Source organism: Staurois parvus, unplaced genomic scaffold, assembly GCF_062004578.1.
Source record: "Staurois parvus isolate SC_StPar_1 unplaced genomic scaffold, SC_StPar_1.0 ptg003650l, whole genome shotgun sequence".
Classification (NCBI taxonomy): Eukaryota; Metazoa; Chordata; class Amphibia; order Anura; family Ranidae; genus Staurois; species Staurois parvus.
In genome coordinates this window covers 1-22,500 of record NW_028321446.1, presented here as the reverse complement: position 1 = coordinate 22,500, position 22,500 = coordinate 1, and the positions used below count along the sequence as shown (strand labels likewise).

The following is a 22,500-nucleotide window of genomic DNA, read 5'->3' as shown; positions in this document are numbered from 1 at the left end:
TAGAGGTGACGCAGTTGGTTTCTCTTCTAGGAAAATGCAGATTTCTTGCTTGGCGTAGCATGCGTTGTATAGCGAAAAGTGACCAAACTAAGGCTCCACCCACACTGGGGGGGACGGGACGTTTTGGTAACGTTAGTTGTGTAAAGTCACATTAAAAAACATGAGTTTTTCAGCTTTTTTTTTTTTTTTTTTATAGCCTTTTTTTGCATTAGCGTGTAGCGGCATTTTTTTTTTTTTTACGGATATGTTTTTGGGGGGTTAAACAAAAATGCCGGTTTGTGGCATTTTACCACATTTTGCTGCGTTAGAGTATTTTTACAGCTAAAAAACTCCTCTAGAAACCCACTAGTCCTGTGTTTTGTTCTGTTGTGTTGTGTTGTGTTGTGTTGTGTTTTGTTGTGTTTTGTTGTGTTTTGTTGTGTTTTGTTGTGTTTTGTTTTGTTGAGTTGAGTTTTGTTGTGTTTTGTTGTGTTTTGGTTGTTGTGTTTTGGTTGTTGTGGTGTTTTGGTTGTTGTGGTGTTTTGGTTGTTGTGGTGTTTTGGTTGTTGTGGTGTTTTGGTTGTTGTGGTGTTTTGGTTGTTGTGTTGTTTTGGTTGTGTTGTTTTGGTTGTTGTTGTGGTGTTTTGGTTGTTGTTGTGTTGTTTTGGTTGTTGTTGTGGTGTTTTGGTTGTTGTTGTGTTGTTTTGGTTGTTGTTGTGGTGTTTTGGTTGTTGTTGTGTTGTTTTGGTTGTTGTTGTTTTCTTTGTGTGGTTTTTTTTTTTTTTTTCCAGCCAAAAAAAATATTGATTACGGTCTGTGTGCATGGACACATAGGATAGCATGCTGGGGGGAGTTAACTGGCTGTCCTGACATCACTTTCTGGTTTTGGCGGATGTAAACACTGCCACTTTAGTTATAGAAAGCAGATATCTATTTTTTTTTCTAAATCTCATGCTTTTCCAGGATAGAGGGGTCCTGTAGATGTCACCATTAGGAGAACCTGTCATGCCTCATTTTTATTACAAGGGATGTTTACAAGAATAAAAGTGATCCAAAAATAATAAAGGGCCCATTTAAAAATGGAAAAAAAAAAATTGTAAAGTATCCCATGTATGCTTAAATGGGATTCTCAGTCTTCTGCTCTTAAACGTTTTTTTTTTTTTTTTGGTTTACAACCTAGGTCCGAAATTATCTCCGACCTCCTCTCCAGCTGAAGGTTCTCCCTGTAAAGAAGAAAGGCCGCCCATGTCCAACGCCAAGCAAGTGAGCCCTACTGCAGCCACAGTTAAGCAAGAGCATCTGACGCTGCCTACATCTATGCATGGTTTCACCCCGGACAAGATTGTTCGAGTTCACCTCACGCAGCTGGACCCTTCTTTGTACGGCATCAACACTTCAATTTTACTTTCTCCAAAAGAGTCAGTGGTAGCCTCCCATAACCACCACACCAGCCTCTCGACTCCTGTTAGGGTACAAACCCACTCTACCAGTAGTTCAAAGAAAAATAAACGTCGTAAGGGGAAAGAGAAGTGGTTGACTTATAGAAAATCTGTGAGGCGCAAGCCCAAAATAATATCTCTGGATTTCAGCCCTATCAACATAGGTGACCAGGATGTCCCAGCAGCAGATAGTACAGTTGCTCTCGCTGAGTGTCCTGCCGATGTTGATAACAGAGTGGATATTGTAAGTTATGAAAGGGAAGTTCCCAAGGCAGCCCATGCCAACTTAGTTCTGGATGATTCTTCTAAACCTTCCACTTCTAATGCTGAACAACCAACCGGACAGAGTTTTCCTAGAGCCAAAGGGAAGGTCGAAGAACAAGCCGCCAAAATGGAGGCTGAACAAAATAAGTCACGTCCTCCTCTTAAGAGAAAGGGGCAGCGAGATAGGCAAGTCCGAAAAGTGAAATGGAAATTAAGAGCAGAGCATAGGCAAGGGAGTGAAGAAGAACCCAGAGATGACGGAAGAGTTCATCTCGAAGCTATTAGCCAGGAGAAGGTTCAAGATGGAAGATTACTGGCTGATGTAGAACCTTTACAAGACAATGGACAGCCTACAGAACCAAGGCCAGAGCCGTTGCCTGCTAAAGAAGAAACATCTGAACAGACTGTAGAAGATGCTCCAAATTTGACACCTTCACCTGTTGAAGGACATAACGAAGGAGTTCAATTTGAGAACAGTTCCTTGGTGGAGATGCCTTTGGAGGGGACGAAACTGAATGACCCTTTGCAACCAGCAGAACCTCTACCAGAAATGACACAGTCTGCACCGATTCAGTTATCGGCACCAGTGAGCGAGCCTGTTGATCCAGCTAATGACTCCTTGTCCTTGGCTGAACGTCAGCCTTCACCAAAACCGCTTGGGCTTTTGAAAAAGAGCAAGAAAGTAAAGCGGCCTAGTTCGCTGCAAGGAGACCGCACAGCTGTTCAGAAGCTTTTGGCCAAAGTTAAGGAAGCCCAGAGCAAAGCCCAGTTGCATCTCCTTGCTCAGCCTTCTAGAGCTGTTGCTTTTGACACCGCAGAGTCAGTCAAGCCTGCTGTGAATGTACGTCCTTCCCGCGTGATTAAAATTCCTCGAAGGTTAATTGAAGAAGACCTGCCAAACGTCACAGACACAGTGTCCAAGAAGAGTTTGTCAGAGGCAGTTGCCACTTTGGGCGACATGGAGAAGCAGGTCCTTTCTGAGACCCTTCTGACACCTGCTGATCCATGTTTTAGTCTTTTTAACGAAGATGATCACCTCAACGCGCTACCTCCAGCATCTCCACAGACAGACTCTTCGCCGACATACTCCACATCTTCATCTGCAGCTTCATCACCGACTCTTGAGCCCGCTCCAGTTACCCCTGCTCCCTCTGAGAGCTTGAGGAAGAACATTCTGCGAGCACCCACGTTTCGCTGGAACTCGTTCAATATTTCTCCTCCAGAGACGCAAGAAACGCCAAGTTCTTCTCAGCCTCCCATGCGCCTGTCCTCCCCCGAATCTCCAGAGGATCCTGTGAAACCCAGCACCCTACCATTGGCCCCATCCTCCCCACTTCCTTCTGACCCACCTCCCAAGCCCGAATCTGTTAAACGCTCTCCACTCCTTCGTGCACCTCAGTTCACCCCCAGCGCAGCACACTTGAAAATCTACCAGTCTGTCTCCCTTCAGGACAACGAGGCCAAGAAGGCTTCAGTGACCCCAAGTAGGATTCAGTTGTCAGACCATAGTTCGACCACTGTGGCTGGTTCCTCGCCAGATCTCTCCAGCACTTTCATCAAGCAAGAACCACAGCCTGTAGGAAGAAGGGCAAACCATTTGGCATTACCTCTGTTTGTAGACCCTGTTTCTGGAGGCTTGCAGGTGCCTCGCATATCTCAAATCGCCTCTATGAACTCCAAACAAACTCTAAAGCTTCCTGAGCCAGTACAGTCCCTAAGCTTGAAGTCTGAGAGCAAATTCCGACCAAACGAGGTGCATGATGCTTCCATGAGACCGCTCAAAATTGAGGCCATGACTCTGTGTCCTGGAGAAGGTCCCGTCTGTAAAGTTGCGTTGAAGTCGGAGTTCCAGTCTCCAGCGAGCTCACAAGGTGTCCTGACTTTCCCTCCTACGGAACTCTCCCTGTCCGGCACAGACAAGAAAGTCATCAGTCTGCTGGAGAAGGCCAAAATACAGCTTTTCAAGATTGACAAACAAAAAAGTGCTGACCAGGTAAGACCAAAAGGAAACCTTTAGGGCTTGTTTACACTTTGACTATTACACATTAAAGTGCCTACTGCTTCAACATGTCTATTTGATGTGGTTTTGATGCTTTGTGAAGCTTATGAAATGCCCTGTGTTTTCTATTTGTTTTAAAGGGGCCCAGTGTAAGCCCAGCTCAGTAGTACCCCCATTCAGCAGATCCTCAGCTTAGCCGGTACCCTTGTTCAGCAGATCCTCAGCTTACCCGGTACCCTTGTTCAGCAGATCCTGAGCTTACCCGGTACCCTTGTTCAGCAGATCCCCAGCTTACTGGTACCAATCGTTCAGCAGGTCCTCAGCTTACTGGTACCTATCGTTCAGCAGATCCCCAGCTTGCCGCTACCTGTCGTTCAGCAGATCCCCAGCTTGCCGCTACCTGTCGTTCAGCAGATCCCCGGCTTGCCGCTACCTGTCGTTCAGCAGATCCCCGGCTTGCCGCTACCTGTCGTTCAGCAGATCCCCGGCTTGCCGCTACCTGTCGTTCAGCAGATCCCCGGCTTGCCGCTACCTGTCGTTCAGCAGATCCCCGGCTTGCCGCTACCTGTCGTTCAGCAGATCCCCGGCTTGCCGCTACCTGTCGTTCAGCAGATCCCCGGCTTGCCGCTACCTGTCGTTCAGCAGATCCCCGGCTTGCCGCTACCTGTCGTTCAGCAGATCCCCGGCTTGCCGCTACCTGTCGTTCAGCAGATCCCCGGCTTGCCGCTACCTGTCGTTCAGCAGATCCCCGGCTTGCCGCTACCTGTCGTTCAGCAGATCCCCGGCTTGCCGCTACCTGTCGTTCAGCAGATCCCCGGCTTGCCGGTACCTGTCGTTCAGCAGATCCCCGGCTTACCCGGTACCCTTGTTCAGCAGATCCCCGGCTTACCCGGTACCCTTGTTCAGCAGATCCCCGGCTTACCCGGTACCTGTCGTTCAGCAGATCCCCAGCTTACCCGGTACCTGTCGTTCAGCAGATCCCCAGCTTACCCGGTACCTGTCGTTCAGCAGATCCCCAGCTTACCCGGTACCTGTCGTTCAGCAGATCCCCAGCTTACCCGGTACCTGTCGTTCAGCAGATCCCCAGCTTGCCGGTACCTGTCGTTCAGCAGATCCCCAGCTTGCCGGTACCTGTCGTTCAGCAGATCCCCAGCTTGCCGGTACCTGTCGTTCAGCAGATCCCCAGCTTGCCGGTACCTGTCGTTCAGCAGATCCCCAGCTTGCCGGTACCTGTCGTTCAGCAGATCCCCAGCTTGCCGGTACCTGTCGTTCAGCAGATCCCCAGCTTGCCGGTACCTGTCGTTCAGCAGATCCCCAGCTTACCCGGTACCTGTCGTTCAGCAGATCCCCAGCTTACCCGGTACCTGTCGTTCAGCAGATCCCCAGCTTACCCGGTACCTGTCGTTCAGCAGATCCCCAGCTTGCCGGTACCTGTCGTTCAGCAGATCCCCAGCTTGCCGGTACCTTTCGTTCAGCTCGTAACCCCCAGCTCTGCTGGTCCCCCTAATTTCCCGCTGTATTGCTTCCCACGCTGTGCACCACGTATGACATTGCTAGTTTATCCTGCTCTGATCCTCCGGCTCTGCTGCTCAGTCCTCTCTCTCTCTCCGGTCCCCACTCACCTTCTGCTTTAGCGTTCCCATGCTGCGCACCATGTGCGCTGTCCGCTAGTCGCTGTAGTCCGGACCCCGCACGCACAATGTATGAACAGGACTGTACGCTTACCATTTTATGTACTGTGGCGTTTCGAATGCAACATTTTGAAGCAAGTGTAAACGAGCCATTCGTGTATTTCCAGTGAGCATAGATGTTGTATTATTTTTGCCCGTGTTTTTCTCTTTTTAAAAACGCTGCTTGAACATAAATACTTATTGATCTGCTGGAAGTCGACCTGAGCTCCAAACTTTGTCTGAACTGATGACACCGTGCGTTTACTGCAATGAGAAACCAAGAAGTGGTGTCAGTCCTGCCCAGTTTCAAACATAAGGGGTAGGTTTTCGGTAGGAACTGGGCAAGGCTGATGCCCCTGCTTGGAATTTCAGTGCAGTGGATAAATATGAGGTGTTTTTTTTTAAGTGCTGTATGACAGGTACACTTTAACTTTTATGGCTGTATTTTTCAGGGTGCAAATTCTTCAAAAGACCTAGCTGCAACCCAACAAGAAAATGGCCCAAAAACTTTGGCCGTGCAGGTAATACTCAGTTCCGACAGCAGAGTGGCCCGAAGTCGGGGATTGTGGTCCTGATATAATTTTTTATTTTTTTCCTCTTCAGGGGCAGGATTCCCCAGTGCAAGGACCCCGGATTAAACATGTGTGCCGTCATCCCGCGGTCGCTCTTGGGCAACCACGGGCTATGATCCCTGAGGACATCCCCAGGCTGAGCGCTTTGCCGCTGTGCGAGAGGGGGACCGCAGTGCCAGTGGCAGCACCCGAACAAGGTGAGAGAAGAAAGAACAACACACGATGTTGGCCAATTACCATCGTTCTTTAGACCTGGCTTGATATTGTTCTTGTCATGACTTGCGCTCTTAATAAAGTTCATGTCGGATCTCTTATCTGGTACCTCCATGTGGGTGCAAGAATCTATATGTCTGGGAGTCTTAAAACTCTGGTTGCTCTATTTGCAAAGAATAGATGGGAGATCACATAGTTACATAGTGGCTAAGTGGTTGGCACTTCCGTCTGGCAGTACTACGGTCGTTGGTTTGAATCCCAACCACGGCACCACCTGCCTGGTGTTTGCATGTTCTCCCTGTGCCTTTGTGGGTTTCCTCCGGGTACTCCGGTTTCCTCCCACACTTCAAAGACATGCTGGTAGGTGAATTGGCTCCTGTCTAAATTGGCCCTAGTATGTGTATGTATGAATGCGAGTTAGGGACCTTAGATTGTACACCCCTTGAGGGTTAGGGACCTTAGATTGTACGCCCCTTGAGGGTTAGGGACCTTAGATTGTACGCCCCTTGAGGGTTAGGGACCTTAGATTGTACGCCCCTTGAGGGTTAGGGACCTTAGATTGTACGCCCCTTGAGGGTTAGGGACCTTAGATTGTACGCCCCTTGAGGGTTAGGGACCTTAGATTGTACGCCCTTTTTTTATAGGGGTGTATACTTGTGAGCTACTATGGTAACAAAAAAGTGCTTTCAATTAATTATTTTAAATATAATGGTGCATCAACACATAAAACACATACTCAAAATACTGTGTAGAAATAAACAAATAAAATATTATATGTGTCGCGCTCCTCATAAATTAAATAAATAAATCTAAATAAATAAATAAATAAATATTATCTCATAATGATATATTATAACTTAAATTAAAACATGCCCAGTGCTGTAATTAATTTGATTATAAATAACTAAAAATAATGTGTTTGATGATATGAAAAAATATATAATACAATGTGCCACAAATCAAGTGAATCAAAGAATATCCTCTTTGTTCAAAAATAAATTGTGCAAAAATTGTGCATGTGCAAAATATGCAAATATTGCCCAAAACAGTACTAAAAAAAAAATATATGTAATAGAGTGCAATATTCAATTAAATCTGGGAAAATAAATAATAAAACTATACAAATAATGTGTAATAATCACTTCACTTGTGCAACCTGAAACGGTGATTAGGACTATATACTCCTAATCCTTATTTAGGATGAGATATAAACGTCCCAATTTATGCAGATGTATAGAAAGTCTATTGCTGTAAGGGTAGACTGTGATGTTGCTTTCCTTCCACTAGATGGCCTCCCAATTCCTTCCGAGTTATGGGGGCTGGATGGATAGATATGGATATCTCCCCTCCTGTGGTTTGGGGTCTATCTCTTATCTCCTCTTCCTCCCCTTTTACTCCTCCGATTTAGGCCATGAAAAAGAAAAAAGATCCCCACATGGTGCTTATATCTTTCAAAAAGGTTTTAATGCGTCTCCTGACAAATTCAAACTCACATTTCCAAGATCAATACAGAGCGTTTGTTAAAATGTGTGCCCTCGCACAAAGACAGTACTCGCCGTTCCGCTAGTTGTGGCGTCGTGACGTCAGAGCCCCTCCCCTACGCGTTACGCCACAGGGTCACGTGGCTTCCTCAGGGGGATCACATCCCCCTGAGGCCATCTAGTGGAAGGAAAGCAACATCACAGTCTACCCTTACAGCAATAGACTTTCTATACATCTGCATAAATTGGGATGTTTATATCTCATCCTAAATAAGGATTAGGAGTATATAGTCCTAATCACCGTTTCAGGTTGCACAAGTGAAGTGATTATTACACATTATTTGTATAGTTTTTATTATTATTTATTTTCCCAGATTTAATTGAATATTGCACTATATTACATATATATTTTTTTAGTACTGTTTTGGGCAATATTTGCATATTTTGCACATGCACAATTTTTGCACAATTTATTTTTGAACAAAGAGGATATTCTTTGATTCACTTGATTTGTGGCACATTGTATTATATATTTTTTCATATCATCAAACACATTATTTTTAGTTATTTATAATCAAATTAATTACAGCACTGGGCATGTTTTAATTTAAGTTATAATATATCATTATGAGATAATATTTATTTATTTATTTATTTAGATTTATTTATTTAATTTATGAGGAGCGCGACACATATAATATTTTATTAGATTGTACGCCCCTTGAGGGTGAGGGACCTTAGATTGTACGCCCCTTGAGGGTTAGGGACCGATGTGAATGTACAATATATATGTAAAGCGCGGCGTAAATGGACAGCGCTATATAAATACCTGAAATAAATTTAATAGTCTGGCTGAAAAAAGACAAAAGTCCATCCAGTTCAACCATAGAAAAAAAAAAGTTCTAATCCTACACCCACAGCTGATCCAGAGCAAGGCAAAAAAAAAACCCAGCAAAGCACGATCCAATTTGCTCCTGCAGGGAAAATAATTCCTTCCTGATCCCCCGAGAGCCAATCACAGGAGTTGGTACGAGACTCGGTCACTGTTTTGGCAGTCCCTACATGTGTTTCAGCTGCGTACGTGGTCTTCTGTCTGGATTCCCCTTTTAATTATTTTTTTTCTTCTGTATTCTCAGATTCGTCTGCCTCAGAGCCAGAGCCCACCACCGTCACCAGGCCGAGACCCATCAGGCCGCCGATCGCACCTCCGCCCCGCCGGCCGCGGCCTGCCTCCAGGGTGAGGCTACGGATGGCCAGATGCGGCAAGTGCAAAGGCTGCAACGTGATGGAAGACTGCGGCAAATGCGTAAACTGCAAGGACAAGACAAAGTTCGGAGGGCCCAATACCAAGAAACAGTGCTGCGTGTAAGCACGGCCGATTTCCTGCACAGAAGTGGGGTTTTTGGAGCTTTTTGAAAGGATGGGAAATTGGAATCTTGTGCACTGGGTTTCTGCAAATCATAACATGGACCGCACACTTGAGGTCCACCTTCTCCTTCCTAAATATTGCATGAATATGCCAAAAACTACCTGTGAGGGTAAAAATAGATAGAAATACTTGCCTCTCCTTGACTTTTGTAGTGCAGGGAATGACACCGTCCTGCTGACAAGATCTCTGGGAATGCTGAGTACCCAAAATCTCACAGGAAGGCATTGCAGCACATTGGGCTACTCAACATTCTCTGAGATTTGGCCAGAGGGAGGAAGACCTCACACTTACCTAGTTGTCACAGTAGGATCCCAGGGTAAGGTAAGACTATTAAGAAATAATTTCTTTTCATGTGAAAGGGGCCTTATACTGGCCAATGGAGGGGTCTGCATTCTTTTGTATTTTCTCTACTACTGTGAAAATGAAAAACAGACCCTAGTGTGCACACACCATTGCGATCAAGGGAATAGAGAGATGGCGGTGATGAATTCTGGACCCTAGGATGGTAACCCTAGTGTGCACACACCATTGAGATCAAAGGAGTAGAGGGATGGTGGTGATGAGTTCTGGACACCTAGGATAGTAACCCTAGTGTGCACACCATTGCGATCAAGGGAATAGAGAGATGGCGGTGATGAATTCTGGACACTAGGATAGTAACCCTAGTGAGCACACACCATTGCGATCAAGGGAGTAGAGAGATGGTGGTGATGAGTTCTGGACACCTAGGATAGTAACCCTAGTGAGCACACACCATTGCGATCAAGGGAGTAGAGAGATGGTGGTGATGAATTCTGGACACTAGGATAGTAACCCTAGTGAGCACACACCATTGCGATCAAGGGAGTAGAGAGATGGCGGTGATGAATTCTGGACACAAGGGTAGTTTCCCCAGTGTGTACACACACCATGCAGGGGAGGAGAGGGATAGTGAATAATTGTGGACATGACAACGTAGACCCCCAACGTACACATCAGTGAGGGGGAGGGAAGGTATGGAATCTTGTGTTGTGGCTTTCTGCAAATCATAACATGGACCGCACACTTGAGGTCCACCTTCTCCTTCCTAAATATTGCATGAATATGCCAAAAACTACCTGTGAGGGTAAAAATAGATAGAAATACTTGCCTCTCCTTGACTTTTGTAGTGCAGGGAATGACACCGTCCTGCTGACAAGATCTCTGGGAATGCTGAGTACCCAAAATCTCACAGGAAGGCATTGCAGCACATTGGGCTACTCAACATTCTCTGAGATTTGGCCAGAGGGAGGAAGACCTCACTCTTACCTAGTTGTCACAGTAGGATCCCAGGGTAAGGTAAGACTATTAAGAAATAATTTCTTTCCATGTGAAAGGGGCCTTATACTGGCCAATGGAGGGGTCTGCATTCTTTTGTATTTTCTCTACTACTGTGAAAATGAAAAACAGACCCTAGTGAGCACACACCATTGCGATCAAGGGAATAGAGAGATGGCGGTGATGAATTCTGGACACCTAGGATAGTAACCCTAGTGTGCACACACCATTGAGATCAAAGGAGTAGAGGGATGGTGGTGATGAATTCTGGACACTAGGATAGTAACCCTAGTGAGCACACACCATTGCGATCAAGGGAGTAGAGAGATGGTGGTGATGAGTTCTGGACACCTAGGATAGTAACCCTAGTGAGCACACACCATTGCGATCAAGGGAGTAGAGAGATGGTGGTGATGAATTCTGGACACTAGGATGGTAACCCTAGTGAGCACACACCATTGCGATCAAGGGAGTAGAGAGGTGGCGGTGATGAATTCTGGACACAAGGGTAGTTTCCCCAGTGTGTACACACCATGCAGGGGAGGAGAGGGATAGTGAATAATTGTGGACATGACAACGTAGACCCCCAACGTACACATCAGTGAGGGGGAGGGAAGGTATGGAATCTTGTGTTGTGGCTTTCTGCAAATCATAACATGGACCGCACACTTGAGGTCCACCTTCTCCTTCCTAAATATTGCATGAATATGCCAAAAACTACCTGTGAGGGTAAAAATAGATAGAAATACTTGCCTCTCCTTGACTTTTGTAGTGCAGGGAATGACACCGTCCTGCTGACAAGATCTCTGGGAATGCTGAGTACCCGAAATCTCACAGGAAGGCATTGCAGCACATTGGGCTACTCAACATTCTCTGAGATTTGGCCAGAGGGAGGAAGACCTCACTCTTACCTAGTTGTCACAGTAGGATCCCAGGGTAAGGTAAGACTATTAAGAAATAATTTCTTTCCATGTGAAAGGGGCCTTATACTGGCCAATGGAGGGGTCTGCATTCTTTTGTATTTTCTCTACTACTGTCAAAATGAAAAACAGACCCTAGTGAGCACACACCATTGTGATCAAGGGAGTAGAGAGATGGTGGTGATGAGTTCTGGACACTAGGATGGTAACCCTAGTGTGCACACACCATTGCGATCAAGGGAGTAGAGAGATGGCGGTGATGAGTTCTGGACACAAGGGTAGTTTCCCCAGTGTGTACACACACCATGCAGGGGAGGAGAGGGATAGTGAATAATTGTGGACATGACAACGTAGACCCCCAACGTACACATCAGTGAGGGGGAGGGAAGGTATGGTGGTGATGAATTCAGGACTCAAAGATGCAGTCTCTGGTCTACACAAATTATTGAAGACGACAAGAGAGGGATGGGGGTAATGAGATCACAGACCTGGTGTACACATTGATGAGAGTGATTATGTTTCATTCTGGACTTGGAGATGTAGACCCCATTGTACACATCGATGAGGGAAGGTATGGTGTAATGGACTCTAGGGTATAGATCCCATTGTAGACATCATCGATGAAGGAAGGTATGGTGTGTTGGGCTCTAGGGTATGGATTCGTTGTAGACCTCATCGATGAGGGAAGGTATGGTGAGATGGACTCTAGGGTATAGACCCCATTGAACACCTCATCGATGAGGGATGGTATGGTGAGATGGATTATAGGGTATCGATCCCATTGTACACATCGATGAGGGAAGGTATGGTGTGATGGACTCTAGGGTATAGATCCCATTGTACACATCAATGAGGGAAGGTATGGTGTGATGGACTCTAGGGTATAGATCCCATTGTATACATCATTGATGAGGGAAGGTATGGTGTGATGGACTCTAGGGTATGGATTCGTTGTAGACCTCATCGATGAGGGAAGGTATGGTATGATGGACTCTAGGGTATAGATCCCATTGTAGACATAATCAATGAGGAAAGGTATGGTGTGATGGACTCTAGGGTATAGATCCCATTGTAGACATAATCAATGAGGGAAGGTATGGTGTGATGGACTCTAGGGTATAGATCCCATTGTACACATCGATGAGGGAAGGTATTGTGTGATGGACTCTAGGGTATAGATCCCACTGTAGACATCATCAATGAGGGAAGGTATGGTGTGATGGACTCTAGGGTATAGATCCCATTGTACACATCGATGAGGGAAGGTATGGTGTGTGGACTCTAGGGTATTGATCCCATTGTACACATCGATGAGGGAAGGTATTGTGTGATGGACTCTAGGGTATAGATCCCACTGTAGACATCATCAATGAGGGAAGGTATGGTGTGATGGACTCTAGGGTATTGATCCCATTGTAGACATCATCAATGAGGGAAGGTATGGTGTGATGGACTCTAGGGTATAGATCCCATTGTAGACATCATCAATGAGGGAAGGTATGGTGTGATGGACTCTAGGGTATAGATCCCATCATGGATGAGGGAACGTATTGTGTGATGGACTCTTAGGGTACAGACCCCAGTCTGCACACCTCGTCAAAGGAAGGAGGGGAGGGAGGATTGTGCTGAATTCAGAACTCAAGGGTACAGGTCACAGTCTACACCAATCATGGAAGAGGAGAGGGATGGGGGTGATGAGGTTTTAGATTTTAGAATACAGATTTACCCTTGTATGTTTCTTGTCCCCCTCCAGGTACCGGAGATGTGAACGAATAGAAGCCCGCAGACAGCAGAGGCAGGCGCAGAAAGGTGAGACACCCCCCCCGTCTCTCAAAGTTTCACAAAAGGCTGTATGAGCCAAAAACTTTGCTTCTTTTGTGAGAATTTATTTTTTAAAAAATCAGTTATTTGTTTTATTGGGTAGTTTGAACCTAACGCTTTATTGATCAGTATTGAAGCCACGCCCACACACACCCCGGTCCTAGAGACTTGGACATCTGCCGAGACGCAGAGCTTTGATTTGCATTTTGTGACCAGTGACAACTAATATGCTGGGGATATCAGAATGTGTCAAACTACCCGATGGAGAAGATCTCTTGGGAAAAGAGCCGCCCCCCCCCCCCACAAAAATAAAATCACTCAGTCTACTATAATGTGCTGTAATTCCTTAAGCCGATAATTTCCTTTCTAGAATTCTACTGGCCAACCGTATCCCACATTTCTTGTCTGGGGTTCCACAGAGACTGGAAATTAGGGTAAATCTCCCCAAAAGGGGATGGGGGGGGGGGGGTCACAGGCATTTAGAACTAGTGACCATAACTTTGAGTATCACACTCAAAGGGGGATATAAAGAGAGAAAATTAACAGTGTAGCCATTGGTGCATTTAGGTTTTGTGCTGCCCTAGGCAACATAAAAATCGGGCGTCCCCCCCCCCACCCCCTGACATTGACCAGCAACACTTCTGCCCACCTGAGAGAGCCCCCCCTGCCCCCACCCGGCTCTCCTTCACAGCTCCAAACATCCCTGGGAACAAGAGTTGGGCTCTCCATACACCATCAAGCAGCCCGCAGCCTCTTTTGGATCTCACTTGGTCCCCATGCCGCATGTGTCCCCCCTTCTGGGGGGGGGGGGTGCTGCCCCCCCTGAAAAATGCCGCCCTAGGCAAATGCCTTGTTTGCCTTGTGGTAAATACGCACCTGAGTGTTGCCCTATTTACCCACTTGAACCCGGTAACGCACATGTACGTCGCCAGGTCTAAGTGGTTGCTCTGGAATGATGCCTGTGCAGCTACATGCATGAGGCTGTGCTTTTTTTTTTTTTTTTTTTTTTTCAGGAGACATTTCATGTAAAATTAATCCTAAGAAAATGAATCCTAATTAGTTGCTGGATTGCTTTTACAGGAGGCAGAAGGAGCCTGGGACTGGAGCCAGCAGTTCTGATGGCTTACCATAAAGGTGATCGGGGACCATATCTTCCCCAATCTTCTCTATGGTATGAGAAACTAGAAGCAAAGGATTTAGTCACTTCCCGTTTCTCTCTTTTAATTACCGGCTTGTGAAAGCTTCAGATTGAAACTTTTAAGGTTAGAGAGGAGACATATGGGGTCTAATAGACCCCAGAAGTCTCAGTAAAGAGGACCTGTCACTGCTTATTGCTATCAAAAGGGATAGTATACAATGGACGTGATCTGTGATTGGTCACAGCGGTTACATGACACTGGCAACGGGTCAGTGTGGTGATATGTCATTGGCTGTGTCCTGTGGACACAGCCGATGACAGATTGCGTGGCTCGTTTTGACAGGATGTCATATGACGCCCAGTCACAACGGCAAGTGTCCCGCCCGGCCTATAGCAGATTGATGGCCGGGCGGGACACTTGCCGTTGTGACTGGACGTCATATGACATCCTGTCAAAATGAGCCGCGCAGCCTGTCACCGGTCACAGCCGATGACATCACCACACTGGCCCATTGCCAGTGTCATGTGACTTCTGTGACCATTCACACCAGATCACATTTCGCTTGTATACAATGGATGGCTTCTTGTCATGCCATCCATTGTATACAATTATGTTGTTAGCTGTGATTGGTCAAAGCAGTCACATGGTACAGACAGGGCCAATCACAGCCCATCTGTAACGTGATCAGCTTTGCCCATTCACAGCTAATCACAAGCAAAGGTGTTAGACAAAACAAATTGCAAAATCAACTACCGTATTTGCCGGCGTATAAGACGACCCCCCTACTTTTCCTGCTAAAATGTAGTGTTTGGGCTATACTCACCGTATAAGACTACCCCTCTTCCAATGCACACCAGTGGGAGGAATAGTGCCCCATCATTGATGTCAGTGGGAGGAATAGTGCCCCATCATTGGTATCAGTGGGGGGAATAGGTGCCCCATCATTGGTATCAGTGGCAGGAATGGTGCCCCATCATTGGCATCAGTGGGAGGAATAGTGCCCCATCATTGGTATCAGTGGGAGGAATAGTGCCCCATCATTGATGTCAGTGGGAGGAATAGTGCCCCATCATTGGTATCAGTGGGGGGAATAGGTGCCCCATCATTGGTATCAGTGGCAGGAATGGTGCCCCATCATTGGCATCAGTGGGAGGAATAGTGCCCCATCATTGGTATCAGTGGGGGGAATAGGTGCCCCATCATTGGTATCAGTGGCAGGAATAGTGCCCCATCATTGGTGTCAGTGGGAGGAATGGTGTCCCATCATTGGTGTCAGTGAGGGGTGGAATAGTGCCCCATCGTTGGTGTCAGTGAGGGGTGGAATAGTGCCCCATCGTTGGTGTCAGTGGGGGGAGGAATAGTGCCCCATCGTTGGTGTCAGTGGGGGGAGGAATAGTGCCCCATCGTTGGTGTCAGTGGGGGGGAGGAATAGTGCCCCATCGTTGGTGTCAGTGGGAGGAATAGTGCCCCATCGTTGGTATCAGTGGGAGGAATAGTGCCCCATCATTGGTATCAGTGACACCAATGATGGGGCACTATTCCTCCCACTGACACTTGCTGACCCTGTTCTAGTACGGTGCTGCTGCAGCCAGCATATGTGGTTGCAGCAGCACCTCTACACAGAGCACTTACCTGCTGCTCCGGCACTCAATTTTCGCGGGGCCGCTCGGCTCCGCCCCCTCGCCGGTGATTGGCCGCCTGTGTGCCTTTCCTGAGCTACAGTTCTGGCGGCCAATCACCGGTGAGGAGGCGGAGCCGCGCAGCCACATGAACATCCAGTGGCCGAACTGAAGGAGACGCCGCGCTTCCTGGACCGGATCGTCGTGGGACTGGATCCAGGTAAGAGACGTCAGCCCCTGCAAACCCCTGTACTTAATGCCGCAGCCCCCCCTAACATGTGTACCGGCGTATAAGACGACCCCCGACTTTTGAGAAGATTTTCAAGGGTCAAAAAGTCGTCTTATACGCCGGCAAATACGGTATTTTATTCTCTAGGGCCTCTGCTTAAAAATCATATGTATGGAAGATTAAAGCAATTTTCTAGCAAAAAAAAAAAAATGCTGATTTTTACATGTAAACCAAAATGTGAGAATAGGCCTCGTCTTCAAATGGTTACAAATGAATGTACATTTGTCTTTCCTGCCCCACCTACAGGCCGAAAACCAATCCGACACCTCCCAGCACGGGAGAGCAGCTCCGATTCCAACGAATCTTTTGCCGAGATCTGTCGAAACGATGACACAGAAGCTTCCGAGCGACTAGAGCCCGGCGTTCAGTCCCAGCGAAAATCCACGCGACGCTGCGTGAGGCAACGCCCTTGCTACGACCTCTTCCCAGACTCCGAGGATTCAGACTTCGACCCGAGTCCGAGCGCCCCCCGCAGGAAACAGCGGCGAGAGTCCGGTAAGAGTTGTTCACTCTTTTGTCAACCTACCGACGTCTCCGTGCGTAATGTTTTCTTTTTTTTTTAAAAAAAAAAAAAAAAAAAAGTCCGGAGATCTCCCTAGCCTGTTTGCTGTTTCTGATCTGTACGTATAGTTCTTAGCGACGTGTTTTCTAGGGGGAGAAAAAAATCTGTTTCTTGTCATGTCACAGATTTACTTCCTCAGGACTCGGAGGAGCAGAATAAGCCACGCAGAGTACCCCAGCAGCCCGTGATCCTCCGCGCCAGGTCGGGCCAGGAGCAGGTGGGTCACCTATAGCCGGATATAGTCCTCCGCCTCTTTGTCCTCTGTCCCGCTTCCCACCGTCTTTTCACAGTCTTTCTCTTCCGTTCTGAAGGACTCAACCTTGAATGGCGCGTCAACCAAAATCAAATCTTCCGACGGAACCCACCGCCTGCGCGTAGATTTCAAGGTAAGTCTTTTTCCCTAGAAAAACAAAAAAAAAATAAAAATGGGAAGGCGCTCTAACTTTTTATTCCTGTGGTACGCTCCCTCTTTCTTTGGAAATGTCTTTCAGGAGGACTGCGACCTGCAGAACGTGTGGATGATGGGAGGACTCAGTATATTGACATCTGTCCCCGTGACACCAACCCACGTGTGCCTGCTCTGCGCCAGCCGCGGACATCATCAGGTAAAGCCACGTTTATTATTGATACGGAGGAGTTTCCGTTTCGACTTCTTCATCCTGAGTCACGATCGTTCTCTCCCTAGTTCTTGTACTGTCGGGTGTGCTGCGAGCCCTTCCACACGTTCTGTTTGGAGGAGTCCGAGAGGCCGCTGCCTGAGCAGGAGGACATATGGTGCTGCCAGCGCTGCAAATTCTGCAACGTCTGCGGGCACAAGGGGAAAGCCAAAAAGGTAACGGAGTATCTTTTATAACATTGATCATGCTCAGAGTTGTACGGAATTGGTGTCAAGTGGCTATACCAGGGTTGTGACTGCAGCTGTGTGCCGTAACCCCACAATTTTTTCTTTTTTTCCAGCCGGAGATACTTTAAAAGCAATCCAAGTGGCTAGTAATCATTCACCGGGCTCTCTCGTATTATTGGGGAGGCTGGTATCCGATCCACCAGTTTCATTGGAAGTCCATAGAGCTGATTGGGGACCAGGAGTTCCGCAGCCACCTCTATGGTCTGAGTCTTTACGTCACTTCCGGTTAGGGCAGATTAAACACTACAATTTTGTTTCTCTTCTGGAAAGAGAGTGTGTGTGTGCGTGCGTGCGTGTTCTCATGCTTTTCAGGGTAGTGGAGCGATCTGGGGTCTAGTAGACCTCAGATGTCTCCATAAAGCAGACCCGTCATGCTTTATTTCTCTCATGAGCAATGTTTACATTTCTTGTGACTTGAATTAAAGTGATCAAAAAAAAATTAAGGGGACAGTGAAAAAAGTGTAACAAAATCATAAAATAATTTTGAAGTGCCCCCCTTCCCCATACGTAGGTCGCAGACGCATATCTAAATAGTGTTGGCACCACACGTGCGGCATCGCTGCAAATGTTCTAGTAAGAGCAATAATTCTACACTCGGCCTCCTTTGTAACTCTAAACTGGTAGCCTGTAAAAAAAAAAAAATGTGTAAAGCGCCACCTATAGAGGTTTTTAAGTATCTTTGTCACCATTCCAAGAGTGTGCACAATTATAAAGCGTGACATGTTTGGTATCTTTTTACTCGGTGTAACGTATTTTATATTTTACCCCAAAATTGGCTATATTTTTGTTTTGCATAAAATTTCATAAAGTGTATTTTTTCCAAAAGAAAATTGAGTTGAAAAAACGGCTGTGCAAATACAGTGTGACATAAAAAAAAATTGAAAGAATCGCCATTTTATTCACTTTAGCCACTATAGAGATAGATATATAGAGAGAGAGAGAGAGAGAGAGGAAAAAATATCTTTCTTTTTCTCTCTCTTTTTCTCTTTTTCTTTCTTTCTCTTTCTCTTTTTTTTCTTTATCGTTCTTTTTTTTTTGCTTTCTTTTTCTCTTTCTTTTTCTCTCTTTTTCTTTTTCTCTTTCTTTTTCTCTTTCTTTTTCCCTTTTTCTCTTTTCTCTCTTTTTTTTTTCTCTCTTTCTCTTTTTCCCTTTCTTTTTCTCTTTCTTCTTCTCTTTTTTTTTTCTCTCTCTTTCTCTTTCTTTTTCTCTTTTTTTTTCTCTTTCTCTTTTTCCCTTTCTTTTTCCCTTTCTTTTTCCCCTTCTTTTTCCCTTTCTTTTTCCCCTTTCTTTTTCCCCTTTCTTTTTACCCTTTCTTTTTCCCCTTTCTTTTTCCCCTTTCTTTTCCCCCTTTCTTTTTCCCTTTCTTTTTCCCTTTCTTTTTCTCTCTTTCTCTCTCTTTCTCTTTCTTTTTCTCTTTCTTTTTCTTTCTTTTTCCCTTTCTTTTTCTCTCTTTTTCCCTTTCTTTTTCTCTCTCTTTTTCTCTCTCTTTTTCTCTCTCTCTTTTTCTCTCTCTTTTTCTCTCTCTTTTTCTCTCTCTTTTTCTCTCTCTTTTTCTCTCTCTTTTTCTCTCTCTTTTTCTCTCTCTTTTTCTCTCTCTTGCTCTCTCTCCTTTTCTCTCTTTTTCTCTCTCTTTTTCTCTCTTTTTCTCTCTCTCTCCTTTTTCTCTTTCTTTTTCTCCTTTTTCTGTCTCTCTCTCTCGCTTTTTCTCTTTCTTTCTGTTTTTCTCTCTCTTTTTCTCTCTCTCTCTCATATATATATATATATATATATAGATAGATAGATAGATATATATGAATGAGAGCGAACAGATAGATATATTTATACACACAATGTTTGGGGGTTCAAAGTAATTTTCTAGCAAAGAGAATACAGATTTTCACTTGTAAGCAGAGTCCGGTTAGGCAGGTCTTCAGGTAGTAGAAAGCTGGGTAAATTGCTGGAACTTCTGTATGAATCCCTTTTTATTCTCCTCTATTGCAGCCTCTGCTCGAGTGTGAACTTTGCCAGACAAATTATCACATTTATTGCCTCGGACCAAATTATCCCAATAAGCCGCCCCGTAGTGGTAAGGCTGGGTGAGTGGACACAATATTCGGACCCATTTTGCTAGCCCGTTACGCTGGTTTGTCGCATACAGCCGGCCCTCGTGTGCCCAACTATATCCGCTCAGACCTATCCTGTATTTTGCAGTTGTGCTCATCCTGCGTCCGCTGTAAAAGCTGCGGTGCCAGTCCCGCGGTGGACGCTGATCTGGAGCTGACGGAAGGGGGTAACCTGTGCACAGCTTGCTCCGCCCTGTTACAATAAAGGTGAGATTTACGTTCTGCGCCATATTCTCTTTTGCTTCACATGCTTTGTACGGCACTAAACGTTCCTTTCCCTGTTGGGCAGGGAGCTTTTGTCCCATCTGCAGTCGCTGCTACGAAGAAAACGACTACGACAGCAAGATGATCCAGTGCGCCAAGTGCGATAAGTGGTGCACGCCAAGTGCGAGGGGCTCACCGGTGAGTGCGAGATCTGGGAGATTTGCAGCAAGCGAATGGTTGGTTCACAGCGGGGTTGGCTATAGTGTGGAGCAAACAAACCACAGAGACCCGGGGTTAGCTCTGACACCAAAGTCCTTTTGCGTAGTGTGCGCCATGTCCAACAGAAATGCATTGTGGGAGATCAGTTGCTTGCTGGGGTGCCATGACACTTACAGTATTGGAGAAGATGGGGGATTTCAGTTCCCTGGCTGCTTGGCCACTGACCGCTTATCACCCACAGAGGTAAGTACAGAAGTGGGGAGGGTTAAGGGTGTTCACTCGTTAATTTTCTTCTTTTTAAAGGTGAACTTACATTTTACTTATTCCAGGTACTTATATAGCGTTGTCAATTTACGCCGCACTTTACATATATAGTACATTCACGTCAGTCCCCGCCCCCGAGGGGCGTATAATCTATGGTCCCGAACTCACATTCATACATACACATACTAGGGACAATTTAGACACGAGCCAATAAACCTAGCAGCATGTTTTCGGAGTGTGGGAGGAAACCAGAGTACCCACGCAGTGCTTTACATATATAGTACATTCACATCAGTCCCCAACCCTCAAGGGGCGTACAATCTAAGGTCCCTACCCCTCAAGGGGCGTACAATCTAAGGTCCCTAACTCACATTCATACATACACATACTAGGGACATATAGTCAGGACCAATTTTATTCACCTAGCAGCATGTCTTTGGAGTGTGGGAGGAAACTGGAGTACCTGGAGGAAACCTGCGCAGGCACAGAGAGAACATGCAAACTCCAGGCAGGTGGTGCCGTGGTTGGGATTCGAACCAACGACCCGAGTACTGCCAGGCGGAAGTGCTAACCATTTAGCCACTGTGCTGCCCATTTTAATGTGACCTAAATGCCATTTTATCTAGAGGCCAGCATCTGTGTTTTGTGTTCATGGGTACCTTAAACCTGTCCCTCTCTTTTTTGCCTTCAGATGAGGGGTACGAGACCCTCTCCAACTTGCCTGAGAGTGTGGTGTATACGTGCCCGCCATGTTTGGGTGAGGGTGGTGCAATATGGAGAGAGGCCATGCTCTCAGAACTGACTGCTGGTTTTCATGAAATCCTGCAAAGTCTTTTGACCTCCGAACTTTCCTCACCTCTCCTGCGCTGCTCACAGGTAATGCAGTTCATGAGTCACAATCACAGGAAACTCGTCTACTTAACCACTTCCAGTCCGGACACTACCACCCCCCCCCTTCCCGTCTGGACACTACCCCCCCTTCCAGTCTGAACCCTCCCCCCCCCCCTTCCAGTCTGGACCCTCCCCCCCCCTTCCACTCTGGACCCTCCCCCCCCCTTCCACTCTGGACCCTTCCCCCTCCCCTTCCAGTCCGGACCCCCCCCCCTTCCAGTCTGGACCCCCCCCTCCCCCCCCCCCTTCCAGTCTGGACCCCCCCCCTCCCCCCCCCCCTTCCAGTCTGGACCCCCCCCCCTCCCCCCCCTTCCACTCCGCACCCTTTCCCCCCCTTCCACTCCGCACCCTTTCCCCCCCTTCCACTCCGCATCCTTTCCCCCCCCTTCCAGTCCGGACCCTTTCCCCCCCCCCTTCCAGTCCGGACCCTTTCCCCCCCCCCTTCCAGTCCGGACCCTTCCCACCCCCCTTCCAGTCCGGACCCTTTCCCCCCCCCCTTCCAGTCCGGACCCTTTCCCCCCCCTTCAGTCCGGACCCTTCCCCCCCCCCCCTTCCAGTCCGGACCCTTCCCCCCCCCCCTTCCAGTCGGACCCTTCCCCCCCCCCCCTCCAGTCCGGACCCTTCCCCCCCCCCCCTTCCAGTCCGGACCCTTCCCCCCCCCCCTTCCCAGTCCGGACCCTTCCCCCCCCCCCTTCCAGTCCGGACCCTTCCCCCCCCCCCCTTCCAGTCCGGACCCTTCCCCCCCCCCCCCTTCCAGTCCGGACCCTTCCCCCCCCCCCCCCCTTCCAGTCCGGACCCTTTCCCCCCCCCCCTTCCAGTCCGGACCCTTCCCCCCCCCCCCCTTCCAGTCCGGACCCTTCCCCCCCCCCCCCTTCCAGTCCCGGACCCTTCCCCCCCCCCCCTTCCAGTCCGGACCCTTCCCCCCCCCCCCCTTCCAGTCCGGACCCTTCCCCCCCCCCTTCCAGTCCGACCCTTCCCCCCCCCCCCCCTTCCAGTCCGGACCCTTCCCCCCCCCCCCCTTCCAGTCCGGACCCTTCCCCCCCCCCCCCTTCCAGTCCGGACCCTTCCCCCCCCCCCCCTTCCAGTCCGGACCCTTCCCCCCCCCCCCTTCCAGTCCGGACCCTTCCCCCCCCCCCCTTCCAGTCCGGACCCTTCCCCCTTCCAGACCGGACCCTTCCCCCCCCCCCCCTTCCAGACCGGACCCTTCTCTCAGTCCGGCTCCTA

The 22,500-nt window shown here is 47.7% G+C and overlaps 1 protein-coding gene across 5 annotated transcripts in view; it reads left to right on the top strand.

The window, feature by feature from the left end:
• Positions 1-19,690, top strand: part of LOC149427573 (uncharacterized) — a 60,519-nt gene extending 40,829 nt beyond the window's left edge. For 2 of the 5 annotated variants that reach the window (XM_089667896.1, XM_089667894.1), the window contains 12 exons: positions 1-5; positions 1,160-3,675; positions 5,804-5,872; positions 5,955-6,120; positions 8,754-8,982; positions 13,016-13,071; positions 16,377-16,625; positions 16,818-16,909; positions 16,983-17,078; positions 17,184-17,297; positions 17,378-17,524; positions 19,577-19,690. The exon at positions 1-5 is cut by the window's left edge and continues 68 nt beyond it. In XM_089667896.1, coding sequence (XP_089524022.1) covers positions 1-5; positions 1,160-3,675; positions 5,804-5,872; positions 5,955-6,120; positions 8,754-8,982; positions 13,016-13,071; positions 16,377-16,625; positions 16,818-16,909; positions 16,983-17,078; positions 17,184-17,297; positions 17,378-17,524; positions 19,577-19,675 — 3,838 coding nt within the window. In that variant the 3' untranslated portion in view covers positions 19,676-19,690. Of the gene's footprint in view, positions 6-1,159; positions 3,676-5,803; positions 5,873-5,954; positions 6,121-8,753; positions 8,983-13,015; positions 13,072-16,376; positions 16,626-16,817; positions 16,910-16,982; positions 17,080-17,183; positions 17,298-17,377; positions 17,525-19,576 lie in introns of those variants that run through there. The other 3 variants (XM_089667895.1, XR_016311248.1, XR_016311249.1) reach the window with 3 other exon arrangements.
• Positions 19,691-22,500: the final 2,810 nt, after the last annotated feature.